The following is a 12,837-nucleotide window of genomic DNA, read 5'->3' on the forward strand; positions in this document are numbered from 1 at the left end:
ATGTTTCTGTAGTTGTCATAATGACAGTTATTTGCACATGATTCAGCAGGCTGTAACTTAAGAGAGGCGTCTTCCTAAAGTCACCTGTTAGTGTGGTATAGTAACTGTACTTGTGACCATAAATGAGTGCTTGAATGTGATCCTTAAGATATACTCTTTTTAAAGGGACAAATGGTGAAAGCTAAGCAGTATTGAGATTAATGAAAAGCATGTTGTCCTAAAACGTGCAAACATGTTCGTAGATGCAGTCGTACTATACATTACTCCTTGTCTTTCCAGCACTATGTACCCATAATGGTAAGACTTACCATCTTTTTTCCTTCCAGTAGACTCTTTAATGTTGTTTTAGCAGCTCCTATATTATCACAACTAAATTATTGATATATGCAATGTTACGCCTGATTCTAAGATTTGATTCCTCACTGCCTGGTTGACACATCATGTATCTCAGCTCGCCAGGTCCAATTCACATGCACCAGTGTTGCTCATTAGAATCATAGAGTCATAGAACCATGTTGGAAGAGACCTCCAAGATCACCCAGTCCAACCTATCCCCCAGCCCTATCCATTCAACTAGACCATGGCACGAAGTGCCTCATCTAGTCTTTTCTTGAACAGCTCCAGGGATGGTGACTCCACCACCTCCCTGGGCAGCCTATCAGTTTGGTACAGTACAGAAGACAGAGATGCAATTTTGCCCTGTGTGAAATAATACAGTTCAGACAAAAACCACAAAGTGGTTGATCCAGGGGTTAACAAGTTACATTTTAATCTCTTTGTGTGTGTGAATCTAAAGGTGCTATTAGCTTTCATATCTGATACAATTCTTTGGCAGAAGCAGTGCAATTGTGCTAAGTCACATTTATAAACATCCTACTTAGGGATGATTTATAGGTAAAGACATTAACAGATAGAGGAAAATTGCAGGGGTAAGTAAACAGTGCTGGATCCATGGTGGCTACATATGACTTCTCTTAATGTGTGAGTGAGATTATTTTTCTTCCCTCACCAAAAGTATGGGGATGTGAGGTAGGAGGTTTGGTCCAAAATGTCAATTACATAAAAATGTCAAGTACTGAATATATGCTGTGATTGATGTCTCTACAAATGTTCTTTTTTACTTACAGGTGTCTCAAGCTGGTACTACTATGTGACTATGCCAATGCCTGCATCCACATTCACTATTGCTGTAGGGTGCTGGCAGGAAGTTAAACAGCAGTCCTGCACAGCCGCTATCCAGACAAACACTGAGTTTTCATTGCAGTCTTTGCAAGCTGATTTCAGGTTGGTGTTTAGAATATTGTTGAAAAATTAGATCTAAAGGTAACATTTTCATTTACTCTGTGGAATGTGGAAATTATTCATATTGTTTAATCTCAGTGGGGAAATAATCCCAAAGACATTATTTCATGTGTAAAGGTGTGGGTTGTTTTATGTGAAAACAAGCTACATAGTGAGCGATAGTGTTAATAGATTTCAGTGTCCTTTGGATTTGCATCCTACATCCAGTGTCTCTTAATGCTCTACTGCAGCAATATGAGATCCTTTCTTTTTTGTACAGTGCCTGGCTGTAAGATCTTCACATTAGTAGACACAGTGTGTTATGTATACCTAATGCCACCTAGTACAGTATTGCCTGCTCACTTGCTTTTCTCTTCCTGTCCAGTCCTGTCCCACAGTTAGAGCTAGCCTATGCAATGCTTTGCTTGGGGTGGTGTGTATTGTCTGGGTACATAAAAGGCCTGTTGCAGTGGCCCATAAAATAAAGTTGGATGAGTGATTATTTTCAGTTAAAAAATCTGCTTGTAATCTAGTCAAAACTGCTTATTGAGTTTAAAGTATTACAGAGTGATGGATCATAGAATCCAAGCTTGGTGTCATCTGCAGACTTACCGATGATGAAGAGAACAGTACTATACAAGCCTGTAAATAAGTCTTTAGAGAAATACCACTTGTTTCCACATGTATTTACCATGGCTAGCAGAAGTCTCAGTCATAGCACTTGGTTTCCATACATATTACTCTCAGCTTTTCAAGTTCACAAAGTCATAGAATCACAGAACAGTCCAGAACGGAACAGACCTTGAAAAATCCTCTTGTCAAATCTTTTGAGGGAAGGAGAGCATAGATGAGATTATCTAGCACCCATTCCTTCTTATCTTCTCCATGTGGCTTTTTATGAGAGAGCACCTGTGTCTTTTGTAGTTTTCCCTTTAAGTACTGGAACACTGTGATGGGTCCCCCTGAGCCTTGCCTTGCCTTGCCTTGCCTTGCCTTGCCCTGCCTTGCCCTGCCTTGCCCTGCCCTGCCCTGCCCTGCCCTGCCCTGCCCTGCCTTGCCTTGCCCTGCCCTGCCCTGCCTTGCCCTGCCCTGCCCTGCCCTGCCCTGCCCTGCCTTGCCCTGCCCTGCCTTGCCCTGCCCTGCCCTGCCCTGCCCTGCCCTTCCCTTGCCTTCCCTTCCCTTGCCTTCCCTTCCCTTCCCTTGCCTTCCCTTCCCTTGCCTTGCCTTCCCTTGCCTTGCCTTGCCTTCCCTTCCCTTGCCTCCCTTCCCTTCCCTTCCCTTCCCTTCCCTTCCCTTCCCTTCCCTTCCCTTCCCTTCCCTTCCCTTCCCTTCCCTTCCCTTCCCTTCCCTTCCCTTCCCTTCCCTTCCCTTCCCTTCCCTTCCCTTCCCTTCCCTTCCCTTCCCTTCCCTTCCCTTCCCTTCCCTTCCCTTCCCTTCCCTTCCCTTGCCTTGCTCATCTGAACAGTGTGACAACGTAAATGGGTTGTTTTTTGCAAGCGAACTGTTGTTCTGATGTCTAGAGAATATTCTTGTCTTAGCATACTCAATTGTGCACATTTCTGATAGTGCATTAAACTTGTTTGTTTGTTTGTTTTTGTCAGATGGCATAAGGAAAGCTGTAGTCACGCGGAATATCCCTGCCGTTTCCAGAACGCTGCTGCTAAGTTGCAGGCAGTCATTCCGTACAGAGTCTTTGCTCCCTGGTGCCTTATGGGATACTGCGAAGAACATTTGCTTCAGTTAATCCCACGTTGCCTCTCAGCTGCTTACACCACACTGGGTACCCACCCCTTCTCCAGGCTTGATGTTTTGATAGTTCCTTCCAACTTCTCCAGTCTGGGAATGGCTAGGTAAAGAAACTTCTTAGTATTTAATCTCCTGTGTTTTATTAGGCTACTTTTTACCAGCTAGATAACATTAACAAATTGTTGTCAATATAAAGTAACTGTGCTGTTTTTCTCAAACCAAACTTCAGACTCTAGTTCTAGTTTCATGTGTGTTGCTGGTTTGTTTGCATCCTTTGGGCTATGATCTCCCAATTTTAATTTCAGTGGAGCTCAGGGAAGGCAAATGTGAACTTATTATTAGACATGTATTTCTGAATTTCCTTATTTGCCAGTCTGATATTCTTTTATTAGTTCTGTTGATTTAAATAGTCGATGCTGCTAGAATTTCATCATGCTTTCTTTTGGTGTTAATTTTACTGTCCTTGCAGAATGAGCGTGTTGAAATCCAGACCTAGAGTGTATTTTTGTGATTTATGAGTTTCTAGTCAGACAAAGGTCTTTGGAAGCTGAATAAGGCAAATTGTATTAATTATATTACCAAGCTTTCACGGAGCTCTAGAGAATAAAAAGATTAAATATATTTGGTTTTTACAGTACAATTTCCAGTCACGCAATGACAAGTAGAATTTTGGCTCTATTAGTTGTCAGTGCCTAACTATTGAAATTCCACATTTGCATTTTACTTTTCTTTTTAAAACATGTACCTTTATGTTGATAATGAGATAGTGTTTGTTAATGGCAGAGAATGCCTAGTTATTGCCTAGTGCCAGCAGTTGAGCAGATGCATTTAGGTGCATGAAGAAAACAGGGTGGGAAAAAAGGGAAGAATTAAAGGCAAAACTCTCTTAGAAAGATTAGGACTGAAAGGAAAGGTATATTACCAGACTGTTGAGTTTGTATTTTGGAACAACTGTATTTTGAATCAACTTCAACAAATTGCCATTCCAAGTGCTCAGATGATCCAGAAGTTATTTCTTTTTACAAGTTGTATAATTAATCAAGCAAGGAAATAGTTTGTTTCACGGTACTCATTTTACTGCTTACTTATAGAGATTTTTTCCTACAGTTTTTTTTCCTTACAGACCTTCTTAAAGCATAAAACTAGAAGATCATGCTAGCTTGCAATATTATTATATGAATTTTAGTATAATTTACTTTTCTATTTTTCATGAAGGTCTATAAAATTTAAAACTTAAGCATTCAGTGAGCCTTCTCTATCATACGATCCTCACTACTTTGTAGATAACTGAATTTTCAGCAATAGCTTTTCCCTCAATGAACACCTAAATAAAAGTATCCAGAAACTTGCATGAGTCCTGGTTGCTTTAGGCACCTACCACAGCCTATATTCTGCAATTCTTTACATAGTGATTTGATTTGGAGAGGAATGTGATGTTTTATACCTAAAGCCATACAAAATTGGTAGAGTTCCTTAGTCATCCCCTCTGGCTTCAGAGGCATAGCACTGAATGTTAATGCAGGTCTTTACCAATCATCACTGTAACTGAGGAAGAAACTGGCCATTTTACTTAGCTGTGTGATAAGAGCATTTTGATCAGCGGAACTCTGAAAGGCAAGATGCAAAAATAGTGCAAAATGAATGGGAAAGAGGAGAGAGAGAGAGAGATGTAGGTCAAAATGACAGCATGCAGTAGCAGAAATCTTGCAATATACAGTTGTTCATATGCTACTGCTCTTTGGGAAGTTGCTGGAGCTTCCCCTGTGTTTACTTTTCCCAGAATTTTTGGGGAAAAGATGCCTGCAGGATATTCTGTTGCAAAAACCATCTGTGGTTGTCTGAATCCAGATTGCATGTTCAGAATATTGAAATTGTGCTTTCTTTGTGAAGGAGATGAGAAAAACCCATGGTTTTATTTCCCTGTGTTTCTGATAGCTACTGTTTAGTTCCAAGTGATCCATACCATTGAATGTAAGTAAAAAATGAAAGAAAGGGCATGCCTGCTTCTGATGCTTTTCATTCAACAGTTCATAAAGCAAAGCACATTCACATTTTTCGAAGTTGATATAAAGGAATAATTTAAACTGTTTAAATGTCAAGCTGTATTTGGGCAGCAAAGGAAGTTATGAAGTGATTCATAACAGCTCATTTGTTCTTGGTTTGTGTGATTTTCAGATAGAGACTTCTGTGGATATAGCAAGCTATTTAAATAGTTAATTCCTGTGCAGACAATGGTAATTACCTAAATGGCTTCAGTTAAGAATAAGCTGTGTGCAAAACCGTGTCCAAATCCACATGAGAAAAAAAGTTAACTATTATCTTGGCCTAAAAAATTTGCTGTACTACTTTTTTCCCCTCTAATCTTCTAGTCTATCTATAATAGTATAAACATAACCAAGTGTGCCAGCACAAAGGGGCGGTTGCTTTGAGAATTCTGATTGTACTCCTCTGTCAAGGAATAAAGCAGCCATAAATTTTTGCCATTATCTGAAGCATCAGGGTACTTTTGCTGATCATCATTATCCAACACCTAACTGTGTTCTTTACATCTCAAAATATTTCCCTTTTCTTAAGGGGCATTTTTCCTCAACATTTTAGACTGGTATGATAGTTATTGCATAGAGTGACCTAATTAGTTGGTTTAAACTGCCTATTCCAGTAGCTACTTCTGTGGGTCAGCTGCATTTCTCTCGAAGTCTGACAGATGCTATATGAGAAAACCTCTAGTTGAAACTATTTTCATTTCGCTTCTGTTTCTGTACATCTCTTACTGCGTGTTTTAATTTGCTATGGACGTGCAAACGAAAATGGGATCTTGACTGTATGTAATAGCTGCAATCATCCTCTCTTGCTTTCTGCAGATCTTTGAAGCCAGAGGATTTAATTTTGCACTCTTATCCTGGTTTTGCACTGTTTTGGTTCAACTGATTCAGTATAGCTTCTCCCAAACTTACGTTAACAAGAGAAAGTGGCCTACGTTTCTTTGTTGGTGGTATGTTAAACTGGACATAAATAAAATAAACATCTGCACTGAATTTAAGTAGTTTAAAAGCCTGAGCCTGTCCTTCCTGTAGAAATTTTAAAGTTTCATGGATACCAAACAACACTTAATTACCTTAAGTTCTCTCACTAGCGGATGAGAGTGATTTGGAGGGAAAAGAGTAGGGAAGTGTGTCAGACTGCAAAGATTCTAGAACTCCTGATTGGATTGTTAAGGGGAGAGATTCCTAACCTCACACTCACCAAAATATGTGCATCATCTACATGCTTGGAGAGCTAAGAGGTTAAAAGCAGGAGAATAAAAGTGGTACCTTGGAGCTGTGGATGATGACATACTCCTCTAAGGAACTGTCAACCCTATTGGCATTTAAATACCAGCATTACTTCACCATTACAAGTATTTTTGTGTAAGCCAGTAGTTAACTCGGGTGAACAAAGCTGGCCAGAGGACTTTGAATTAAAAATGTTGCACCTATGTGGGGCCTGGTTGTTCATTCTCTTCAAATCAGTCCATTCCCAGTTCAGTTTTGTTGATTGCATTTGAAAACCTAGTGATTTAAAATTCCTTCTGACTGACCTAAAGACAAATTTCCTTTTTGCAAAACATAGAGAGACTCTGAGTTCCTTATTCTTTTTCTCCATGAGGAATACAGACATTCTTAGCTTTTTCTGCCACCCGAGACTGTGCTTGAGACCTTGATTTCTGTCACAGTGTTCAGTAGCATATGTCTTCTTTGTTGTTGTTGTTGTTTGTTTTATTTTCTCTGTGGAAGTAATTTTTTAACTTGCTAACCCTTGAGGGCCTTTCACAGTAACACAAGTCATTTGTGTTTCTGTAGCTTTAGAAGCTGCTTACTATCATTTTACTTCTTCACAGGGCTCTGATATTTATTGTGCTTATCTGGGGGCTGTAAACCTTTATTTGCATTCAGTTAAAGTGTTTGATTTGAAACAATGTCTTCAAAGTTTTTTGTTTCCAGCACACATAGTTTAAATAGCACATGATTATTACTTGCTCTCTTTGAATTACTGTACTTTAGGTGTATTAGTTTTGCAGTAAGTGCTAGCACACAGAAAGATTTTTAGCCAAGCACTGTGTCAGTAACTTTGCTACTTGCACTATGTGTTTCTGGAAGCTAGAAGAATGTAAGAATTGTCTTCCTTGGTATGTACCATGGTCCTGGTTCTATCTTATGTGTTTGGTAAAAGCTGAAAACAATAATGGAATAGATGAACTCTTCTTTTAGCAGTTTAACCCAGTAGAGCTAGCAAGTAAGTTGAGCCAAGTAACTTCTGAGGGAAGATACTGACATTTTCAAAACAGGATGTTAAGTTATTTGAATCCTATTTAGGCTCTAAAATTAGTGGCCTCATTTTCAAGTATACTGGACACCCTTGAAACCCAAATGGTGCTTGATGACAGAAACATGGAGGATGCTTAGCATATTTGTAAATCAGGTCAACTTGATGTAGCTGGCTAAATATGGATTTAGCAACCCAGCTTCCAATTCCTATTTATAAAGGACTTAGTCACTCTTCTTCTCTCACATAAATGGTCTTCAGTATGTCAAGAAGAAAGCATATATTTTCCTTCGAATCATGGTATATCAGCAGAACTTTTGAGCCTTTCCAGGCCATGCCACTAAGGTTGTTAATTTTTCAAATTAAAAAGAAAGAAGGAAGAAAAAAAAAGGGGGGGGGGGGGGAAGAGAAAGGGGTGGGGGAAGGCCCAAACTGCCTCTTTGATCTGTAACCACCATTTAGCCAATCTGTACTGTTAGAACAACAACTGATTAGTCTATAGTAAATCAGCCAGGACTATTGGAAAACATCCAAGTGCCAAACCTAAACACAGGCTATACTCAACAGTCAGTTTCAATTTAAATAGATCTTGGATCTGTTTTCCAGCCGTTTAAACATTTAGGTTATTGTATTTTGCTTTCATCCTGAGCACAGCCAAATTGTTATGGAGATGAGCCAGGGGTTGCTGAGGTAGTAGAACCCAACAAGGAAGCATCAGTGAAAAGCCTTAAGGAAATTAAGAGCTGTATCTCTAAGAAGGTGATACAGTTGGACAGCTCAACTGAAGTGCATCTAGAGAAACACACACAGCATCGGGCTACAAACAGGAAGAGCTGGAAACCTACCATACTGCTGGAAAGCTATGATATAGTGGCCATTACTGAAACTTCATGGGACAAATCCTAGGACTGAAGTGTGGCTGTTGATGGCTACAAGCTGTTCAGAAGAGACAGGAGAGGAAGGAGGATCAGTTGCCCTCTATGTTAAGAAATTACAGAATCACAGAATTGTTGAGGCTGGAATAGACCTCTGAGATCATGAAGTACAGCCTGTGACCTAATACCACCATCGCATTGACTAGACTATGTCACTAAGTGCCACATCTAACCTTTCCTTAACTCCACCACCTCCCTGGGCAGTGCATTCCAGTGTCTAATTACCTTTTCCTTGAGGAAGTGCTTCCTAACATCCAACCTGAACCTCCCCTGGCACAGTTTGAGGCCATGCCCTTTTCATCTTGTCACAAGTTGCCTGAGAGAAGAGTCCAACCCCCACCCTACTACAGCTTCCCTTCAAGTACTTGTAGAGTGTGATAAAGTCCTCTGTGAGTCTCCTCTTCTCCAGGCTGAACAACTCCAGCTCTCTCAGCCTCTCCTCATAAGACTTTACCTCCAGTCCAGGTGAGGCCTTACCAGTGGCAAGGACAGGGGCAGAATTATATCCCTAGCCCTGCTGGAGAGATGTCTCTGAAGAATAGCCAAGAGAAGTCAAAAAGCTTATGGGTAAGAGTTAGAGATGAAAAGCAACAAGGGGAATCTTATGGTTGATGTCTACCACAGCATCCTTCTCTCTTGGTTGGAGAGCTACAGATTCAATAGGTGGACTGTGCAGTGAATAAGGAATTGGCTCAGTGGTCACATCCAGAGAGTAGTGGTCAATGGCTCAATGTTGTGCTAGTTTGAAGCAAGCTAGAATGTTTTGGTGAAAAGAACTAGATAATAGGCAGTGAAAAGGAAAACAATTGTGTCTCCTTCCCTCATCAGTCTCGCTGAAAACTCTGGGAAGAAGAAGGAAATACAAAGTGTGGAGGGGTGGGTAAGAGCCCAAACCATCACAAATGTCCATGGAGATGGGTGGTGAGAAGTGGTGTCCCTCAGGGGTCTATACTGGGACAACCAGTGCTGGTTAGTATCTTCATCAATGATATAGACAGTGGAATTGAGCATACTGTCAGCAGATGACACCAAGTTGAGTGATGCAGTCAATATGCCAGAGGAACAGGATGTCATTCAGAAGGACCTGAAGAAGTGGACCCAGGTGAACCTCATGAGGCTGAACATGAGCAAACAGTGTGCACTTGCAGCCCGGAAGGGAAATCACATCCTAGGCTGCACCAAAAGAAGTCTGGCCAGCAGTTCCAGAGAGGTGATTCTGCCACTTTGCTCTGGTGACACCTCACCTGGAGGACTGCACCCAGGTCTGGAGCCCTCAATACAGGAAGGACATGGACATGATGGAGCGGGTCCAGAGGAGTGCCACAAAAATGATCAGAGGGTTGCAGCACCTCACTAGAAAGACAGGCTGAGGGAGCTGGGGTTGTTCAGCCTGGAGAAGAGAAGACTCCAGGGAGAGTAATACACAGGGAGATGTAACAATGACCTTTCAGTACCTGAAGGAGGCATACAAGAAAGATGGAGAGAGACTGTTTACAAAGACCTGTAGTGATAGGATGATGTGCCATAGTTTGAAATTAGAGAAGATTTAGACTGGATGTTAGGAACAACTTCTTTACCGTGAGGCTAGTGGAACACTAGAACAGGTTGGCCAGGGTGCCAGTTTAGGCTCCATTCCTGGAGATATTTAAGGTCAGGCTTGACAAGGCTCTAGGTAAACTGATCTACTTGAGGATGCCCCTGCTTACTGCAGAGGAGGTTGGACTAGATGACCTTTGGAGATCCCTTCCAACTTAACCACTCTGTGATTCAGCAAGGCCAAGTGCAAGGTCCGGTGTCTTGGTCAGGACAATCCTGATTATCAATAAAGGCCGGGGGATGATGTGACAGAGAGCAGCCCCGTGGAAAACAACTTGGGAGTTGCTGGTGGACAAAAAGCTGGACGTGAGCACTTGCAACCCAGAATGCCAAATGCATCCTAGGCTGCATCAAAAGTAGCATGGCCAGCAGATGGAATGAGGTGATTATACCACTCTCCATTGCTCTGGTGAGACCTCACCTGCAGTAATGTGTACAGCTCTGGGACCCTCAATACAAAAAGGATATGGACCTCATAGAAAAGGTCCACAGGATGGCTACAAAAATTCTCAGAGGGCTTGTGGTGGGTTAAGGAACGTCTCCCCCCCACCTACTGAAATTTATCAGACCAGCTCAGACATCTTGGAAGTAAGATAAAGCTGTGTGTTGTATGAGAAGAGCCTGACAGAGCTGGAGCTTAGCCTGGGGAAGGACAACACTGAGACTGCACTTGCTTTTTCCTGCTACCTGAACGAGTGGTCACAGAAAAGACTAAGCCACAGTCCTCTCAGAGATGCATTTGAAAAATACATAACCTTCACAAGCTGAAGTGTGGAAATTCAGACTAAATGTAAGGAAAAGATTTTTTTTTTTTTACAACTATTTGGGTTCAGAGAACTGAAACAGATACTCCAGGGTGCTTGTGGAACCTCCACCCCAGGAGGCTTTTCTTCTGAGATTCCAAGCCTTTGTTGCCTTTAGCTTTGTTGCTTGGTTTTTATGTTCAGCTGCAAATTATACCTGCATCTCCATGCTACCTGTTTAACTCATTTATGTTGACATGGTACTGGGCCCATGTTGTCTGGTCCCATTGGAAAGGCACCAGCCTTCCCAATCTTTTCTGAACCAGCTGTATAGCCTTATCAAGAAAAATGATTCTCTGGAATAGCTTCTGCCTCTCCCAGTCCTCTAAAAACCACAAACAAAGGCCTCCTTTGGTCTTTGTCATAAACCATGCGTCATCTGTGTGAGGAAGAAACAGAATTTGCCATTGATTACCAATAAACAGTTGTAAAATAGTGGTGTCTTAGACTACTTTTACGTCACTGACAAATAACTACATGTTCTGAAGCAGACAACTGGTCTTTGGCTCACAGCTTCTTTTTTTTTTTTTTTTTTTCTTTTTCCAGAGCCACATATGAATACTCTTTGTAGCTGTGAGCCAAAGACCAGTTGTCTGCTTCAGAACATGTAGTTATTTGTCAGTGACGTAAAAGTAGTCTAAGACACCACTATTTTACAACTGTTTATTGGTAATCAATGGCAAATTCTGTTTCTTCCTCACACAGATGATGCATGGTTTGTGATTTAATCTGTTTTAAATTTGTTGTGATATTTTAAATTCAGTTTTCCAAGTAATGTGCCCATTTGGCTTTTACCCATTAAACTGCAGCTTCAGCAACCAGGTCATGTATACAGCTGATTTTTCTTACTTTAAATATGCTACAGTGGATGTTCCAGTCTCTGTAATGCCAGTGCAAATCTTGAGTAATTCCATTAAGTGCCATGTTCTCCATGTGCATAAAATAATATTTTTTTATGGGACACTTAAAATTTTACAGGTAAATACTGAAAAATATAGAAGTAGGTACTCTTCTGCCATGGGCTGAATACCATGAGTATTAGAAGAAGAGACAGAGAGAAGGCCTGATACAAGCCAATCCAATGCATTTATTGCATTCCAAATGTGTGTTTTTATACCTTTCATCAGAAGGCTATGTGCTAGTTTGAAGCAAGCTAGAATGTTTTGGTAAAAGAACTAGATAGTGGGCAGTGAAATGAAAAACAATTGTGTCTCCTTTGCTCACAGTCACGCTGAGACCTCTGGGAAGAAGAAGGAAACATTCTCCATTTTGTCTTTCATTCTGCTTTTGCCTTCAGACCTGGTCACATCTCATTAACCTTGCTCCCACTAACCTTGCTCCCTAACCTCTTGGCTGCACCTCTCTTCTTTCTGAGAACTGGGGTAAGGTTGAGAGGGGCCAGGGAAGGTGTTGGGGTGGTTTGAGAGCCCCTCCTGGGGACTCAGGTTTCTGGGAGGGGAGTTGTGCTTTTGTATTGTTTATCCTTTGTATATTTCTGTATATAATTGTATATATTGTAAATAGCTGCTTGTATATTTGCTGCTGTAAAATAAATAGCTTCATTTATATTCCCAGAGGCCGTCTGAGTTAGCTGGGGCAAATTCAAAAGTGTGGGGGGGCGGGTAAGAGCCCAAACCATCACAGGCTACAAATTGTACTAAACTGCAGCTGGTTACATGTACTTGCGTTAGAAATTACGTACTAACGAATGTAGACATTCATCATATTCTCTCAGCAACACATACATGGTGTCTAAGCAATCTAAGTCAGCAGAAGTAGGTGAAAACCACAGGCTTCAGCCTTACATTTGTTTATATTTGTTACACCATTCTCTAAGGTCATTCCTAACCTTCCACTTTATCTCAACTCAGCACTTACTGAGCTCGTGCACTCTCACCTGTCCATGACTTATGTTCCAGTGTATCGAATTCCAGTAGCTGTACCATTCCAACATTTCTATAGAATCACTACATTTACTATACCCAACACTCTTCTAAATATTTGGGCTTTTTAGTTGTTAATGAAGATAAGGTATTAAATGCTGTTCTTAATTCTTACAAGGTATGTTTTGATATTGATGAAGATGTGAGTTCTTTTACAAATCAAAATTTGCAAAGATAGAGTTCAGAGCTTGGTACACAAGAAGCAGTTTCTGATTATGACTTTTGAATCTA

The 12,837-nt window shown here is 40.9% G+C and overlaps 1 protein-coding gene across 1 annotated transcript in view; it reads left to right on the forward strand.

Annotated features, from left to right (window-relative positions):
* AOPEP (aminopeptidase O (putative)) overlaps positions 1-12,837 on the forward strand; it is a 207,130-nt gene that overhangs the window by 21,581 nt on the left and 172,712 nt on the right. Inside the window, exons 3-4 of the mRNA XM_064176841.1 lie at positions 1,128-1,284; positions 2,883-3,131. Coding sequence (XP_064032911.1) covers positions 1,128-1,284; positions 2,883-3,131 — 406 coding nt within the window. The remainder of the gene's footprint in view (positions 1-1,127; positions 1,285-2,882; positions 3,132-12,837) is intronic.

This window comes from Pogoniulus pusillus, chromosome Z, assembly GCF_015220805.1.
Source record: "Pogoniulus pusillus isolate bPogPus1 chromosome Z, bPogPus1.pri, whole genome shotgun sequence".
NCBI classification, from domain to species: Eukaryota; Metazoa; Chordata; class Aves; order Piciformes; family Lybiidae; genus Pogoniulus; species Pogoniulus pusillus.